Here is an 18,638-nt window from a genome sequence, read left to right as displayed (position 1 = left end):
GCATTGAGAGTGAATGTCACTTTCATCTTCACTCTCATAACTCATAGCATTCAGACATGCTAGAGTGAAACTTTCACTTTCATTACTCCTAGGGTATATACTCGTATTCTTATAATACTACTCATTTACATTTCTATTTACGTTCTCTATTTTATTTACGTTATTTACATTTCTATTTTATTTACACTGTGTTGTGCACTGTCACTTGAAATAACTTATAAAACTGTTTTCCACTGTTCACGTATATTTACATTCATTACTTTCACTTGCTGTTTACACATTATTTACACATTATTTACAATTCCACTTGCACTGTTTTACTCAATAGAAAGATCGTAGTCACTCTTCTATCAATTGTCAGCCCTTTACCTCTTTCCACACGAGGTTTAGTAGGGGGTAAAGGTCACAGGGCCATTTGCATGGGGGTGAAAAAAGGCCTTGAAGTCAGCAAGAAGAAACATACGTACTCTCACTTCGGAAGTTGAGAGTAACCTGATAACGGAGGGCTAGCGTGGAGGCCTGCTAAGGGGTTATTCAGGGTTACCAATATTACTTCTTGAAACAGCTAAGTCTAGCACTGATATGATTGGCAGGAAATCTAGACAATACATTATAAATTAGGTAGTTCCAGGTGAATGTAAATATCACTTAGGCTTCTCCCTTCCCTCCTTACATGTATATTTATTACGAAAATAGATTATAGGGCATATTTCAAGGGGAAAAAACAGCGAAAATTAGCGAACGAGTGCACGTGAGGTGTTGTCAGGTGATAATTAGCCAATTCCAGGTGTTTGGCACTCTCACTTACCTTATTTCTTTCTTGTATATATTATTTGGTATAAGAATAGGACATAGGGCTTATTTCAATGGATGAAATCAGTGAAAAATTCCAGGGAAGATTTACTTAGCGTAGCACGGCCGGGCAGGCGAGAGGATAGGGTAATGGAGCGGGGGTAGGGAGGGGAGTCAAGAACGGGGAGAAATGGCTAAATTGTCAACAATGGATGGGAGTACAGATGAGATTAGGAGTGCTGACTAGTGTTGGACATTGGCAGTACTGATAGATGATACAAGTCCCCACTTGGAAGCCCAGGTGAATTCAAAATAACACAGAATCACAAAAGCGACGCCCCGCGGTATGATCCCTTGCTCCCAAGCGTCACGAAAGTGACGCCCCGCGGTTAAGGGGTTAATCACAATTATATGTCATAAAGTTTACAGGGGGTGTGGGCAAAAATTCAAGGTTTTACGTAGTTAGGTTCGGAGGCCCCGGACCCAAACTAATTTTTCCCATAAGATGTTCAGTTTAAATTTCGATGATTTGAATTTCGTGGTGATTTTTAGGTACCCATTCCCATTGAAATTCAAGAATCCACTGTACTTAACCCGCCCCATTCCGACGCTTTCTGGGCAGTGGTATGCCCCAGTCCCGACATTTTTGGACTTTTTTTTTTTTTTTTTTGGCTCAAACATCCGCTTTTGGTGAGAAACATCGAAAATTCATAGAGAAATCGCTCACCTGAGGTTTAAAATACTCGATCCAGGTAGGAGTACCTCCTTACCTTACAGGGTTTTCTATCAGGCTGGCTGCAAAGAAAACGAGTTCTATGGGAGGATAACTATTCTACACCACTCATAAACGGTATTTATTTATTTATTTGGTACGAAGTTATATGTAGTACGAGAGCATATTGGTTTTCAAACAGTAATATAGGCATTATAAGCATTGTTTCACTCACTAACTCATCACCATTCATGACCTTTTTTTGCCACATTACCTGATCATCATTTCTGACTGTTTCTTCCTCTGATGTTTGTCCTCCACATTGTCATCGATTGGGGAATCACTCTGGCCCTGAATTTCGTACTGTGGCATGACATGGCTTTACTGGCCAGGTCACTGATAACAAGTGAATTGCTGAGAAAAGGTCATGTGGGGGGGGGAGGAGGTCATGCTGGGTAAGGCATTGTCCCTGCCTGGCATCTTGTAGAGGAAGGTGTCCCGTGTATACGTGCCAAAAATCACTCGCTAAAAATTGAAAATTGTGCAAATTAGGGACCTTGCAATGTCCTTGCAATGTTGCCGCGTTAATTTACGTCTCCGGGATATGAGTGCACATCATGTGAGGACGTGAATTCACGTCTCCGGGACAGGGCGGGTTAAATGCACTCACATTTTCCATTTCCTCCTCATCCAACCTCACTGTACTTTCAGTGACTTCATTTCTCTTAAAAACCATAACTTACTCTTCCCTACACTCACTTTTAGATTCCATTTCTTCCACACTCTCTCAAACTCATCCACCAAGGAGTAGACTGTAGCATCAGTCGAGCAGGGCAGTACTCCCAAGGTGGATGGAAAGCTGATGACAGGGAGAGCTGGAGCACCCGTTTCATCAACTCTCGGGACTAGTTCCCGACCATCCCCCTTTGCTGAAAATTTTCAGTGTCTCAGTAACACAGTAGGCCAGCATGCTCTCCAATACAAATTTCTCTATCAACACCAAACTACATGCACAGTACACACTACACTTCCTTTTCCAAAATTCTAAAATCATGGCGTCACAACACACAGCCTCGGAGTCCCTGTGAGGGGGGACCATAAATGCCCCCACCTTCCGTCCCTCTCCAGGTGACGACTCGAGCTGCCTGGAACCACTGTCTGACTCACTTCTTCTTCATTTCCGCAACATTCTTTGCCTTTCCCCCAACTTTCGCTCTGTTGAGCACCACCTCTCCTCCTCTAAACCTCACCTTCTTTTCCTGAGGCTCAGCTGTCTGAGGCAACTGACAGCAAACCCTTTTCTGTATCCTCTTACTTTTTCTATACTCACAGCAAACCCTTTTCTGTATCCTCCAACTTTCTCTATACTCACAGCAAACCCTTTTCTGTTCCTCCTACTTTCTCTATACTCACTGCAAAGCCAAAGGTGGCTGTTGTGTATATATATGCAACGAATTATCTTGCTCTCGTGCTCCTGAACTCGATTCTTCTGAATTCTCTACACTGGCTTCAGCTTTCCTGTCACTCTCTGACTAAATATATCTGTGCTGTTTACTTATCCCCGAATTCTACTGACTATCAAAAATTCTTTGACTATCTTACTTCTATGATGGAACACATTCTATCCATGTCTCCTTTCTCTGAAATCTCCATTCTAGGATATTTCAAAATTCACCATCACCTTTGGCTCTCCTCTCCCTTCACTGATCCACCTGGTGAACAAGCCTACACCTTTCCTATCCTTAATGACCTAGAGCAGCTTGTACAGCACCCTAACCGTATCCCTGACCGCCTTGGAGAGAGCGCCAACATACTTCACTATTTCCTTACAAAAACTGTATTTCTTCTGCTTACACTGTTTATCTTTTCTCTCTGCTGGGCTCCTCCGAATACAACCTTATCACCTTAACCTGTCTTATCGCTCCAGTACGGCCTATGGACCCTGCAAAGAAATGTCGTCTGTGGCACTTTGGAGCTGCAGATTGGGAGGCCCTCAGGCAGTACTTCTTTGATTTTCCCTGGAATGATTATTGCTTCCATGGCTGGGAGCCACCTGGGTGTGCCCTGCGCATTACGGAGGTTATTCTCTCGGGCATGGAAGCATACATTCCTTTCTCATATCCTTTGACTAATGCAAGAAAGCCTTGGTTTAATCACACTAGTTCTAATGCTGTCCGCAACAAGGAGTGGCCCTATAAAAGGTACCGGAGCCAACCCACCCCTGAATCACATCTTTTATACGTTTCTACCCGGAAGCATGCTAAGTCTGTTCTTCGCTCTGCTAAAAATAATTTCATCCGTACTAAATGCTCTCAACTCTCCAACTCGAATTCTTCCCGTTCCTTCTGGCACCTTGCGAAAAACCTTTCTAACAACTTTACCTCATCCTCATTCCCTCCTCTTTTCTACACTGATGGTTCTGTAGCTATTTCTTCTACTGATAAAGCAGATCTCTTCACTCAGACTTTCTCCTCTAATTCCACCTTAGACGATTCCGGTGCTGTTCCTCCATCAACCTCTGACTTCCTCATGGCCGACATTAAAATTTCTTCAGCTGATGTACTTTCTGCCATCACTGGCCTCAATACTAACAAGGCATATGGGCCTGATGGAGTCCCTCCTGTTGTCCTCAAGAACTGTGCTTCTGTGCTTACACCCTGCCTAGGCAAACTCTTTCGCCTTTGCTTATCAACTTATACCATTCCTTCTTGCTGGAAGTTTACTCTCATTCAGCCAGTCCCATTGAAGGGTGACCATTCCCAACCCTCTATCATCCAATTGGTTTAACATCCTATATCTCAAAAGTTTTTGAGCCAATTCTTAACCAAAAATTTTAAAGTATCTTTCCCATCACAACCTTCTTTCTGATCACCAATATGGGTTCCGTCTGGGATGCTCCACTGGCGATCTTCTCATCTACCTTCCAGACTCCTGGTCATCCTCCTTTCAGGACTTTGCCACTGCACATGACATCTCAAAGGCTTTTGATCGAGTCTGGCATAAATCATAATTTCCAAACTGCCCTCTTACAGTTTCTATCCTTCTATTTGTGCCTTCATCTCTAGCTTCCTTTCTGGTCGTTCTATAGCTGCTGTTGTAGATGGCCATCATTCTTCTCCTAGATCTATCAACAGTGGTGTTCCTCAGGGCTCTGTTCTACCACCAACTCTCTTCTTTTTATTCATCAATGACCTAAGCTGTACATCTAACCCTATCCACTCATACGCTGATGACTCCACCCCTTCACCTTTCCATTCGGTTCCCGCAACGTCCATCTCAGCAGTTGCTTCAGCAAACGAGGGATGAGGCTATGGAACACCTAATGTCTGACTTGGCTTATATCTCTGACTGGGGTAAAAGTAATGTTGTTGTTTTTAATGCATCAAAGACAGTTCTTACACCTATCAACACGAAAAAATCTTCCACAGGGGTACCCACTAATGTTTAATAATATTCAGCTTAATCCTGCATCATCCTTTCTCAGGACTTGTCTTGGAAAGACCATATTACATCTCTTGTAAAATCTGCTTCTAAGAGATTAGGTGTGCTAAGCCGACTCCATTCCTTTTTTACCCCTGCACAATTGTTGACTTTATACACGGGTTTTATCCCCCCATGTGGAGTACAACTCTCATGTGTGGGGAGGTTCCCCACATTCAGCTCTTCTCAATAGGGTGGAGTCAAAGGCTTTTCATCTCATTAACTCTCCTCCTCTTACTGACTCCCTTCAACCACTGTCTCATCGCTGCACTGTTGCATCTTTATCTCTTTTCTATCACTACTTCAATGGTCACTGCTCCCCTGAACAGTCTGTTTGCATTCCTCCACCTCTACAACGGGCACATAGCGCCCGTCTAGCAGCGAACTCTCATCCCTTTTCTGTTCAACTCTCTAATGCAAGAGCTAACCATTACTCCCAGCCCTTCATTTACGCAACAGGTCAACTCTGGAACTGTCTCCCTCTGATTATATTTCCTGCTTCCTATGATCTCCAGTCTTTCAAATGCAGTGTGTCCAGGCATCTCAAAATGAATGGATCTTGACTCTGGCTCTCGTATTTTGTTTTCCTCTTGGAGGGAACAGTTATTGTGGGCTCGTGGCCTTTGGTTCATTCTTCCTCAAAAAAAAAAAAAAAAAAAAAAAAAAAAAAAAAAAAAAAAAAGGAAGCCTTGCAGCTCCCCTTTGTCTTAACAATACAGTATCTGCAAACAACAGCACAGGGAGTTTCTAAACACTGCCCTCTCTCATTAGTGCCACTCCAACATCCACTGCCCTACCTTGTATCTCTTATAACCCCAACCATATAAAGAATGAACAACCATGGAGACATGACACATCCCTGTTTCAATCCAACCTTCATATAGAAAAATTCACTCAGTTGACTGTGCACAAGCACTGACGCCTTAGCATCCTCATATGTAATCTTCATGGCATTCAACATCTTCCCAATTACTCCATGCCATGTATCCTTAACCCGCCGCGTCCCGGAGACGTGAATTCACGTCCTCACATGATGTGCACTCATATCCAGGAGACGTAAATTAATGCGGCAACATTGCAAGGTCCCTAATTTGCACAGTTTTCAATTTTCGCGAGTGATTTCGCGAGTGATTTTTGGCACATATAGACGGGACACCTTCCTCTATTCCTCTAAAAGATACCAAGCAGGGACAATGCCTTATACCGCATAACCTCTCCCCCCCCCCCTGCACGCCATTGTCTCGGCAATTCACCTGTTACCAGTGACCTGGCCAATAAAGACAATCAGGGCCAGTGATTCCCCAATCGATGACAATGTGGAGGACAAAGTTTACATAGCATTAGAGGAAGAAACAGTCAGAAATGATGATCAGGTAATGTGGCAAAAAAAGGTCATGAATGGTGATGAGTTAGTGAGTGAAACAATGCTTATAATGCCTATATTACTGTTTGAAAACCAATATACTCTTGTACTACATATAAATTCGTACCAAGTAAATAAATAAATACTGTTTATGAGTGGATAAAATAGTTACCCTCCCACAGAACTTGTTTTCTTTGGTGCCAGCCTGTTAGAAAACCCAGCAGGTAAGGAGGTACTCGTACCTGAATCGAGTATTTTAAACCTCAGGTGAGCGATTTATGAATTTTCGATGTTTCTCACCAAAAGTGGATGTTTGAAAAAAAAAAAAAAAAAAAAAAAAAGTCCAAAAATGTCGGGACTGGGGCGTATCACTGCCCAGAAAACGTCGGGATGGGGCGGGTTAATACCTTCCACATTCCTTGTTGATCCACCCTGTCACATGCTTTCACCAAATCCATGAAGGCCACATATAACTTCTTTCCCTTCTCTAGAAACTTTTCCACTTAAGTGCTAAGAATGAATATCAGATCTAAACAACCTCTTCCCTGTTCTTCTCCAACTAATTCCTCTGTTATTTCCCCAACTCTGTCAATAAATATCCTATTATATATATACTTTTCCTATTACACTAAGACAACAAATGCCCCTATGATTACCATATACATCTTTTCCCCTTTTTCCTTTGTACAGTAATCCCTCTACTATCCGACGTAATAGAGCCAAAGGCATGTCCGGAAAGTGGGCTCCAGCCTCCTGGATTTGGACTTATGGACCCTAACCTACCCTGACTCAGAAAAACACCTATACAACTCCCTACTGGACATGCATTGCACCTATTTAAGACCCAATTCACACCAATAACGGACATAAAAGACTGAAATAATTGCAAAGGAACAGAGAATGAGGTTATAGAGGTGAGTATATACAATATTAAACATTCTGGGTACTTACAACAAGTCCCTGGCTCCTGGACTGGTACTTACAGACCCTAACCCAGCCTAACTCAGAAAAACACCTCCCTACTGCACATGCATAGCACCTAAGACTCTATTCACACCAATATGGGACATAAAAGAGTGAAATGAGGTTTTAGAGATCTATCTATCTATAGCCTGACGCCCTAATCCCGCAAAGGGTGGCTGCAGACAATACGCCTCCAAGTCGCTCTGTCACCCACCATTTGACTACCCTCCCCCCAACTCACCCCCCCCTCCCTCATATACCTCTCAACTCCATCCCTCCACCTCATCCTCGGTCTACCTCTCCCTCTCCCTACCTCCACCTTACCTACATACACCCTCTTAGTCAGTCTTTCATTCTCCATTCTCTCCACATGTCCAAACCACCTCAGTGTATTTCTCCTAATCTTCTCAACCACATCCACATCCACCCCACAGCGTTCCTTCACTTCTTCATTCGTCAACCTGTCCCTCCACGTCACTCCACATGCTCCTCTCAAGTAACTCATTTCCACTGCTCTCACTCTTGACTTGTTCCCCTCTTGCAAGGTCCATGCCTCGCTTCCATACGTCAGGGTAGGGATCACAATACTATCATGCAGTGACTTCTTAACTTCCATACTCATCTTCCTATTTCTTATCACTGCTTTCAGTGTACCAACGACCTTCCTTCCCTGCTGTACCCTTTCACACACTTCATCCCCCAAAGTTCCATCCTTACTCATCACACTACCCAAGTACTTGAATGCACTCACATTCTCCATATCCTCACCATCCAACTTCACTGCACACTCTGTGACTTCATTCCTCTCAAACACCATAACATTACTTTTGTTTACATTAACTTTCAGATTCCTCCTCTTACACGCTGCCTCAAATTCATTCACCAAACCTTGCAACTCCCAATCATCTTCACTCAACAGTACTGTATCATCAGCAAACAGCAACACCGGAAGCTTCCAAATCTCACCCTCATTCATTAGAGCCACCCCCACATCCACTGCCCTACCCTGCAGCTCCTTTACAACCCCATCCATGTATATATTAAACAGCCATGGAGACATCACACAACCCTGTTTCAGTCCCATATTGAGATCAAAGAACTCACTCAGCTCGCCATCCACTCGCACCGTAACCCTAGCTCCCTCGTACATACTCTTCACAGCACTCAACAATTTCCCCTCCACTCCATATATTCTTAATACCTTCCACATACCTTGCCTATCTATTCTGTCATAAGCTTTCTCCAAGTCCATGAAGGCAGCATACACTTTCCTTCCCTTCTCTAGATACTTCTCCACTAAACATCTTAGAACAAATATCTGATCTACACACCCTTTTCCCTTCCTAAATCCCCTTTGTTCTTCTCCAACTAGCTCCTCTGTCATATGCCTAACCCTATCAATGAGTATTCTACCATATATTTTACCAGTCACACTAAGTAGGCAAATACCCCTATGGTTACCACATACTTCTCTCTCCCCCTTTCCTTTGTATAAAGGAACAATTATACCTGATTTCCAGTCCTCTGGAACCCTTCCCTCTTCCCAAGCCAATCTACACAACTTCCATATCCACTCCACAACAATCTCACCCCCATACCTAAGCATTTCACCACACACTCCATCAATTCCAGGGGCCTTTCCCAACTTAACATTCTTCATCGCTTCCACTACTTCCACCCTACTGATCTCTACCTCCCTCCTCTCATCTCTTCTTCTCCCAGCCATTCCCCAACCACTTATACTCGCACTGCTCTCACTCTCCGCATTCAACAAATCCTCAAAGTGCTCCTTCCATCTCCTCAGTTTCTCTCTCTTCTCCACCAACGATCTATTATTCCTATCTTTCACTCCCCTACTATTTCCCCTTTCACACTGCCTTACTTTCTTTACCTCCTTCCAAAACAATTTCTTACTCTCCCTCCATTTCACACTCAGATTCCTCCCAAACTCTTCATCCACTTTCTTTTTACTCTCCTTCACCAGTCTCTTAACCTCCCTTCTCCTGCTCACATATACCTCTCTCTTCTCTCTCTCATCTTCTCCCCTACCTCTACTCGCTAACCATTCACTATATGCCTTCTTCTTTTGTTCCACAGCTCGTTTCACCTCATCATTCCACCATGCTGTCCCTTGCACACCCTTGCATCTCCTCCTCACTCCACAAACCGCCTCACACGCTGCGCCTATCTCTTCCGTGAATATCTTACATACGTCTTCCACCCCTTCCATCTGCTCTAGCTCATACCTTCCCAGTCTTTCTTCCACTATGCTCTTATACTCTGTCATTTTCTCACTATCTTGCAATTTCTCCACTCTTCTCACAGGAGTTGCTTCCTCCTGTCTTCCCCTTCATCTCCTCAACCACTTTCTTTGCAGCTCTACCTTGGCCATCACTAAGTGATGGTCCGAGACTCCATTCCGCCACCCTCTCCACACTCTTGCATCCAACACTTGTTTTCTCATTCGCTCATCCACACACACGTAGTCTATCATTGCCTTTCGTTCAACAAGTTCACCATCCATCCTCCGTTTTAGAGATAAGTATGAAAAATCCAGTACAATATGAAACATTCTGGGTACTTACAACAAGTCCCTGGCCATCTCGATGAATAATCCGCCTCCTCTCAGACTCTGACAGTAAAAAGGAGTACCTGAAGCACCTGCAGTACACTGTACATGAAGTCTTGCACTGAACTTAGTCATCTGCACTCAGAATTCCATTCTCTTAACACTGCGCACTCTAGTCTTACTTGTACTCCATTGTACCTTAATGAAATAAGTGTTGCACTCTGTAATTAAGTCTTTGCACTCATAAATCCATTTTCTTAACACTACACACACTAGTCTAATTTGCTCTCCATTGAACGTCAATAAAATCATTGTTGCTGCACTTAAGTCTTTGGACACAGAATTCTAATTTCCTAACACTATGCACTGTTTTTTTCACTGCACAACACTGAAAATTCCCGTGTGGTCTAGCGGCAAGTTCTTGCTGTTTATTCACTCTCAGAGTCTGAGAGTAACTGATGCAGGTGGCCTAGGGGTGCGTCACTGGGACATGGTGATGGACTGCCCACTGCAGATGACTCTGAAGAGAGGCGCAAACTCACGTCCAGTGGCGACTCCACCGTGCCTGATGTGCTGGGCTGTGGCTCGGAGGATGGGGGCCCGTCTTGGGAGACAATGGTGTGGAGCCAGGGCTGGGAACAGCGGGGGTCACGAATCTGAAAAAGCTGTCAAGGGTTGACTGACGCAAGGACTGACGATTTTGGCGATTAATGAAATGCTGCCTGAAAGCGCGCACTTCCTCCACAAGTCCCAAGGGAACCATCTCACTGTCGCAGTCCGGGTGTTCCAGGTAGTCGAGAACGAACTCTATGTGTTTCCGGAGTGCGCTCAACTTGGGGATGGCTGGAGTAGTGTCATGCTGAGAGGAGTCCTCATCATCGTCGCCGTCCTCATTGGAATCTTCAAGCTGGGTACTGACACCTGCAACTGAAGATGTGACCTCGATATCAGACATGGTCTGATACCCAGGATCGCCCTCGCCGTCATCTAAGCAATCATGCACTTTATCGACATCAACATTGTCCCCATGTGCACGTAGACATGCATGGAAGTCATCCATGTCAAAACCTAAGAAATCGTGCTCCATATCCGTTCCGAGAAGCAGACAAGACCAACCATTTTCCAGAGTCTTGATGGGGACTTCCTTCCATGCACTGGCCCAGTTGTAGATTGCAGACTTGATGTTGTGGCGGCGAAGGTTTTCCAAAGTCCACTGGCCTCGTGTGTCTCGTCCTTCCCTGCGCTCGTCCTCGAGAACAACCATCACCTTGTCCAAGAACTTCCTTCGGTACAGCCTATTTGTTGCCACGATTACTCCTTGGTCCATTGGTTGGATGAGAGCAGTCATATTAGGTGGCAAAAACATGCACCTAATGCGGCCATTCTCGGCTACCAAGTCCTTGTCGCACGGGTGGGCAGGTGCATTATTCAGAAGAAGGAGGGCCTTTACCTGGTCGCGTGGGATTCCCATTTTCTCCGTCTGGTAATGGATGACCTCCTTGACGAAATGGCAGTGGAACCAGTCTTTGAAGATCTGGGCAGTGAACCATGCCTTCAAAGAATGGTACCAAACGACAGGAAGGACATCCATCACCCCACGAAGACACCGAGGCTGCTTTGCGCGGCCAACAACATTGGGCTTAAGCCAGTTCATGCCGTTAGCATTGGCACAACACAATGCAGATATCTGTTGCTTGGACAGCTTGTGGCCAGGTACATGCTTCTCCGTCTCCTCGGCTAGAGTGTTCGTTGGCTAAGAGCAATAGAATAAACCAGCTTCATCAGCGTTGTAGACTTGACTGAGAGTGGGGCCCTCCCTGTCGATCAAGTCCTTCGCCCTGTGCCAAAACTCCTCTACTCCATCCTTGTTGGCGTCCAAAGCTTCGCCATGAGACTTGCGGTTGGTAAGGTCATGTCATAACTTGAACGCTAAGAGTCAACCCTCGGATACCTTGAAGTCTAGGGTGTTGCGAAGCTTTGCGAACTTCTCAGCAGCAGCCTCCAGCTCTGTGCCATGCAACAATACACCAGCAGCACATTGTTGTCGATACCAAATCAATGTGGAGCGGTTGACTTCACCATACCGGGGAGTAAACATCATCTTCCTCTCCACGTTGCATTTGTTTTTCGACGAGAAGTCAGCCGTGTACTGCGTGAGTTTGTCGCGGGATCTCTTGATATAAAACAAAGTAGATCGGGCCAGGTTGAATTCACGGAGGATGCATGAGGTTGACCATCCCACATCCACCTTGTCCAATATCTCCCTCTTCTTCTCCAGAGTCAAAACCACTCTCTTCCTCTTCTCAGGCAGCGGGGCCATCATCACACACACTAACAAGAGGCAGGAGAGCAGCAACAGAGCCTGCAGCAAGTAGGGCACCACCACAAAAACGAGCAAGTGGACGGCCATGATGACGAGCATGCACTCACAACGAGACGGGCATTAAGTGGGGAGGATGCGTGGGGCGCTCTAGCAGACGGCGGCGGAACTATGCACCAAAACACAGCTGGTCTGCGCCGCGCGTGCCGAGTTCAGATTATAGGGGGAAAAGAATTAAGATTTTTTTTGAATTTTTGGGCAATTTTGGGAATACTGAATCCCGGGACCAAAATGTCCGGTACGTGGGGTGTCCAGAAAGTGGGCATCTGGATAGTGTGGGGATTACTGTACAGGGGAATAATTATACCTGACTTCCAATCCTCCAGGACTTAACCTTCCTCCCAGGCCAATCTGCAAATCTTCCACATCCATTCTACTACTATCTCTCCCCCATGCCTCAGCACTTCACCACACACTCCATCAGTTCCTGGGGCTTTCCTTATTTTGACTTTCTTCTTTGTTTCCACAACTTCCATCCTACTAATTTCTTCCTCTTTTCTTACATCCCTCCTCTCAGCCACTTATACTTACATTATTTTCATTCTCTACAGGCTATTCAACAAATCCTTGCAGTGTTCTCTCCATCTGTTCACTTTTTCTTCTTTCTCCACCAGCAATCTACCATTTTTATCTTTCATTCCCCAACTAACTTCTTTATCACCTTGCTTAACTCTCTTTATCTCTTTCCAGAACCTATTCTTACATTCCCACCTACACTGGTCAGTAATGCTCCAGAAGCAGGAATGGCCTCACCCGATATCCTGACCTACAGGGATGTTTACACTGTGTTGGTCTACAGAGTCTGCCATTTTGAGGTTCCTCCTTGGGTGTTTAGCTGTAGGCCATAGTTAAGATTACGGCAGACGTAAGTATACACTCAGTCTACGATTACGGCAGCCATAAGTACAGTACAGTATATACTCATGGACTATGATTACGACAGCCGTAACCTAACCTAACCAAAGCACTAAACATAACTGCTAAAATCTAGCAGTTTAAGCTGAATTGTAGCAGTATTAACCTGACCTAACCTGATAACTCTAGCATTCATTATATGTATAAAAAGCTTTGTAAGTGCCAAATCATAGTCTGTATGTGTATACAGTAAATAATTAGGGCTGCTGAAATCCTAACCACTTTGTTAGTTCTATCATGCCATGTATCACTATCATAATCATGCATGAAATCACAAAACTCATATGATTCTGCTGCTCAGAGTATTTAAAAGGACTAGCAGAAACAAGGCCAGGTAAAATGTTTGACTATGTCACCAACACACCTCTTCCAGGCACTGCCATATCAGGCATCACAAAACATTCATTTACCACAATAAAAAGTATCAGAAAATCATTGTAAACAACTCCCCCCCAAAAAATAAAAAGAAGTGAACTGATATATTACTTGTGCTACTTCTACTAAAATGCACACTTCCCAATGTACAAAACAACAAAGAAAAGGAAGTGAACTATTAAGGTGTTTCCTGAACCTGAAAAAATACTGTTATCATAAATGAGTGAGAAGCTAAAATGAATGATCACAAACGAATTTTCACCTTAAATATTAATTAGCCTCTAAGGTATGGTATGGTAAGACAGAAGCGTGAATGAGCAGATAAGTGCTCCAGAATATTGCAGGGTGGTATGATTACTGGAGCTTTCACAAGGATATATTACAGCTACCACTAAAATAATACTTTAGTCGTATTTTATAGAATCACTAGAGATATCACAATCTCTCAACATAAAAAAATACTTGAACATTAGACACTAAACTCAATAAATTGTCATGTCGTGATCACGTCAATGTAAACAAACACTTACCGTGGCCACTGCTGTAATATCCGATGGCAGTTATCAGCAATATAATATATGTGTACATTCTGCATCGACATCCTTACGTCCACGGTCCAGAATCCCTCATAATCCATTAATGCATCGACTCTACAATCCACCTTAGAGGAGCAACCCGTCACCCACTCTGGCCATCATAACAATGTGAAGCTCCGCCAGCCCCTGCCCCACAGCCCCTCGACCGCCTCGCTCACCCTCCTAATCCATCCGCGCTACGTCCAAGGCCCTCCTCCTCCCATCCTCACCCAATACACATTATTACTACAGTTCGCAAAAAACACTCATTATTATTACAAATACAAGCTAAGTACAATTTCTGTAGAACACGTACCATGGGTTTTTAAACTGAAGTTAATACTGTGATAATTTACAGTAAGCTGAGGTAAGTTTGATTATATATATATATATATATATATATATATATATATATATATATATATATATATATATATATATATATATATGCTTTTAGACCGACTTCTCGTTCCAAAGACACCAGCGACTGAGCGGGGTCCTCTTTCTAGGGCATAAAAACTCGGCAAGACACCTAAACACATATATTGCCTTAATCCAACTTCCTTACAATATACATACAATGGTACACTGAATGTGGAATGGGTATAATGACAGGTTAGTTAATATTGGTACGCCCACAGACACTGTGATTACACCTGAGTTATTATACAAGAGAATATCGTATAGGTATGGTGACACTGTTCATATACTTTGTCCCTTGGACTCTGCGTATTACACTGGTCTATTTGCACTTAGGTATCGCCACACTCTTGTATAAAACTCCCAGACACGCCTACAAGGACCCCACGGAGGAACAGCAGCAGCACATCGAGACTCGGCGCGACGACGGCACAAGTCAGCCCGGGCCGTACGCCCCTATGACTCGGAGCCCTCTCGCCGCCGCCATAGCAGGAATCCTGCACTACCTTCCGGGCGAGGTTCCACCAATAAATCTCGGGGTGGAGCTGTCTGTCCAGCTCCTACCAGCGCCCCTAAGGAGTTGGCCTGTAGCCACTCCCGCCTTCTTCAGGAGTGTGCCAGTAGCCTCTCCGAAGGTGTCTTCCCTCTTGGGACGGCCGGTAGCCGCCCACCCTTCGCTAGGGAATCGGCCAGTAACCGACCTGAGGATAATAAGGAGACGGCCTGTAGTCACTCCCGCCTTCGTCAGAAGGTGTCCTTCCAGAAACGGCCTGTAGTCGCTCCACACCCCCTCCTGAAGGAGTCGGCCTGTAGCCACTCCCACCTTCGTCAGACGACCGGTAGCCGTTCTGAAGGCGTTGCCCCTGAGTCGGCCTGTAGACATTGTACACCCTTCCTGCAGGAGTCGGCCTGTAGCCGCTCCCACTTTCGTCAGACGGCCAGTAGACACTCCAAAGGCATTGCCCCTGAGTCGGCCTGTAGCCACTCCTCATACCAGCTGAAGGAGTCGGCCTGTAGTCGCTCTCACCTCTGTCAGACAGCTGGTAGCCGCTCCAAAGGTGTTGCCCTCGAGTCGGCCTGTAGCCACTCCACACCCCTCCTGCAGGAGTCAGCCTGTAACCGCTCCCGCCTTCGTCAGATGGCCGGTAGCTGCTCTGAAGGTGTCCTGAGGTGCGCTGGTAACCATTCCCCCTCTCAGGCCATGGCCAGTAGCCAGGCCTCGGCACCCTATGGTCGCGCCCCTGGGAAGCCACGACCAGTAGCCGGGCCCCACAGCCAGAAGCAGCCGAGAACAGCCCCGCCGCACCAGCTTGAGCCGAGTGTCCTGATCCTTGACGCAGAGGACGTAGGAGAGTACTGGAGAGGCCTTATAGCCTCCTCCGGCCTCTGCTTCCTACGACTGGCCCTGGAGAAGACCCACCTGACAGACCCTGATGCAGACCGGTGCCACAGCCCCTCCCTGATGGTGCTGCCTGGCTCTGCGGGCCGCAGCCCTCGGGGACTCCAGGTCCTCCCCAGAACACCCGGGCGAGACCTCCCTACGCCCCGATGGCGGAGGACCTCTACCTCCGGCCGAGACCTGAACGAGAGGTTCAGGGAATTGTTCGGCCCCAGTCCTGAGGGCCATACTCCTGTTCCTAGCCCGGAAAGCACGGGCCCCTTCACCACCTGCAGCTCCAGACGAGAGAAGACGCCCCTGTATGTAGTCCCGTGCCCTCTTGGCACGACCTCCCCTGGCGGTGTCCATGTCCCGGCAGAACTGTCGCCAGCGTGTCTCGCCGCCACACCCGCCACCCAGTGACTTATGAGATCGTGATTGCGCCCTTAGTGTAGTATAACAGTGACAAGGCGATGAAGTGCATTCATAGTACCAGACCAAGTGATTATGTGAAATTGGAATAATGGTCTAATATACGACAGGGCGGAACGGTGAATAACCCATTCGGAATCTAAGTGATAGTGAATGAGATCCATGTGCAAGACCCCTCATATTGTAATAAGAGAAATACCCAAGCCATGGAATTTGTATTAATAATATACCAAAAGCCCCTTGCTTTCAGAAAATAATAAGTTGAACGCGCTATCAATACCCTCCGCCTCATACTACCATAATTACAATTAGACCCCAGTGCCTTACGCCCTACCCTAGTGAGCCGCACCACTAACTCCTCCACGTGCACAGAGACCTTGGACTGTACTAATTCTGCACACTCCGCCTCGAGTGTCATATCAAGTGCATACTACCACAGTATCCTGCAAGATATTGATTAGTGTTTGTAGTTGACCACATATTGTGTTGTAACATCTGCTGTTGTCCCTTGTCTGACTGAGCAATACACGAGTAAAGGTTATTGCCTGGAGTTTTTGTGTCCTGCCTCTCTCTTATTTGTGCTAAACCCCGGTTTTGAAAGAGGACCTCGCTAAACGTTAGGTGTTCTAGGAACGAGAAGTCAAGCTTTAAACACCTAGCATTACACTGGTGGACAGCGGTGGTTCTTGACCCGGGCGTACGAGAGAAGTAGTATGGAAATACTGTACCGGCAAAATGGCAACGAAACCACACGTGCAATTGCCCACGTTTGACCCCGACCAGTATAATGTGCACACATATCTGGCGATTATCAAACCCTTGCTAGATATTGGTTTTGATAATGATCAACAAAAAATCGCAGTCACGCTCCCACTACTGGGCAAAGCGGCGGCGAACATGGCACAGAAAGTCGTTCCGGAGCTCACCTGGCAGAACATCACAAAGTTTGTGATTCAGGTCATCACCCCATCACTAGGGAAAGTGGCGGCACTATCCCAACTGGATAGTCTTACATTTGACGGGAATCTAGACGATACCCTAATTCAGGCAAGACGCCTGATTACTGCTGCCTACCCAGAGGCAGATGAAGAGACCCAGGATTAGCATACTTTTAACACTCTTCTGAGAGTGCTTCCCAATGTTGTAAAAGAACACTTCACTATCCATGACCTGACTGGAGACATGGATGAAGACATCCAGCTTACACGACGTCTCCTGACCGCCCGTCCGACACCCCAGCAGATCAATGTGGTGAAAAAGTTTTCTACAAGGGCCCTGGCTCCCCCAGTCAAGCCACGTCCACCCACGCCTCACACCAGCCCCACTGCAGCACCAAGCCCACCTAGAGGATACCGCATGCGCCAGCGCCCTGCCCACAGGGAAAACCCTAACCTGATCTTGGTGAATCCCTGGGAATTTACAGCCTGCAGCTCCCGTTGTCCACTGCATGACATATGGGACCAGTTAAAGGCTGCACACCACGAGCCCACTACCCCAGGTTCACGCAAAGTGTCCTCGCTGGAGGACGAGGCCCCTGAGGACGAACTGGCACCTGTAGAGGAGACCGATCCTGGGGAACAGGAGCAGGACAGGAAGAAGGAGGCCCCAGACAGCTGGATTTTTAGGCTCGCCCCCGCACCAACCCACGGTGGCGGGGGCCATTACTCCCAAATATCGCCCCCCAGTGTACCACAAGACGAAATTGAATGACGTGAAGGCCAGACTGTTAGTTGATACGGGAGCGGCCAGATCCTGCCTTTACAGCCACTATTTCTCCCGCCATAGATCGATCTTTGGCCCACTCCGCCCCACTGCCACTCACCTTGTGGACACGGAGGATGGCCCCCTGCCCATCCGTGGGGAGACACGGGCCCTACGGGTCGACACCCACCAGTCAGTGTCAACCCAACACCATTCATTATTTTTGACTCCTCCTGCCGGAGCTACGGCAGGTACTTGGGACTGGACCTACTCCAGAAGCTCGGAACTACCATAGACTGCCACTACTGGCAGCTCCAGTTCCGTGCCCTGCCCAACCCCACCCAGGCCATTTGCACCTGTAAACCCCGGCCCCGGCCAGAAGATTCACCCCCTCCTCCCCTTCCTCAACCCCCTCCTCCTCCCCCATGCCCCCTCCCACCACCCCTCCTCCCTCTTTCCCCGCCACCATCTCTGCCGCCGTTACCATCCCCCCATCATGAGGCCTGGGTGCCCCTCAATTGGCCCTCCGGCCCCTCTGTCTTATTCTCCCCTCTCCTCCTGCCGGGAGCCCTCTCCACCTGCC

The 18,638-nt window shown here is 46.5% G+C and overlaps 1 protein-coding gene across 1 annotated transcript in view; it reads right to left on the bottom strand.

Moving 5' to 3' along the window:
* The window catches only part of arr (low-density lipoprotein receptor-related protein 6), an 801,354-nt gene extending 787,130 nt beyond the window's left edge, over nucleotides 1-14,224 (bottom strand). The window contains exon 1 of the mRNA XM_080275999.1: nucleotides 14,080-14,224. Within this exon, the coding sequence (XP_080132125.1) occupies nucleotides 14,080-14,137 (58 nt within the window). The 5' untranslated portion in view covers nucleotides 14,138-14,224. The remainder of the gene's footprint in view (nucleotides 1-14,079) is intronic.
* Between the last annotated feature and the right edge of the window lie 4,414 nt (nucleotides 14,225-18,638).

The sequence above is a fragment of the Coenobita brevimanus genome, chromosome 63 (genome assembly GCF_032717465.1).
Source record: "Coenobita brevimanus isolate Jiangsu-jjx chromosome 63, ASM3271746v2, whole genome shotgun sequence".
In the NCBI taxonomy this organism is placed as follows: Eukaryota; Metazoa; Arthropoda; class Malacostraca; order Decapoda; family Coenobitidae; genus Coenobita; species Coenobita brevimanus.
Note: the sequence above shows the minus strand (reverse complement) of the source record. Positions and strands in the feature narration are given on the sequence as shown.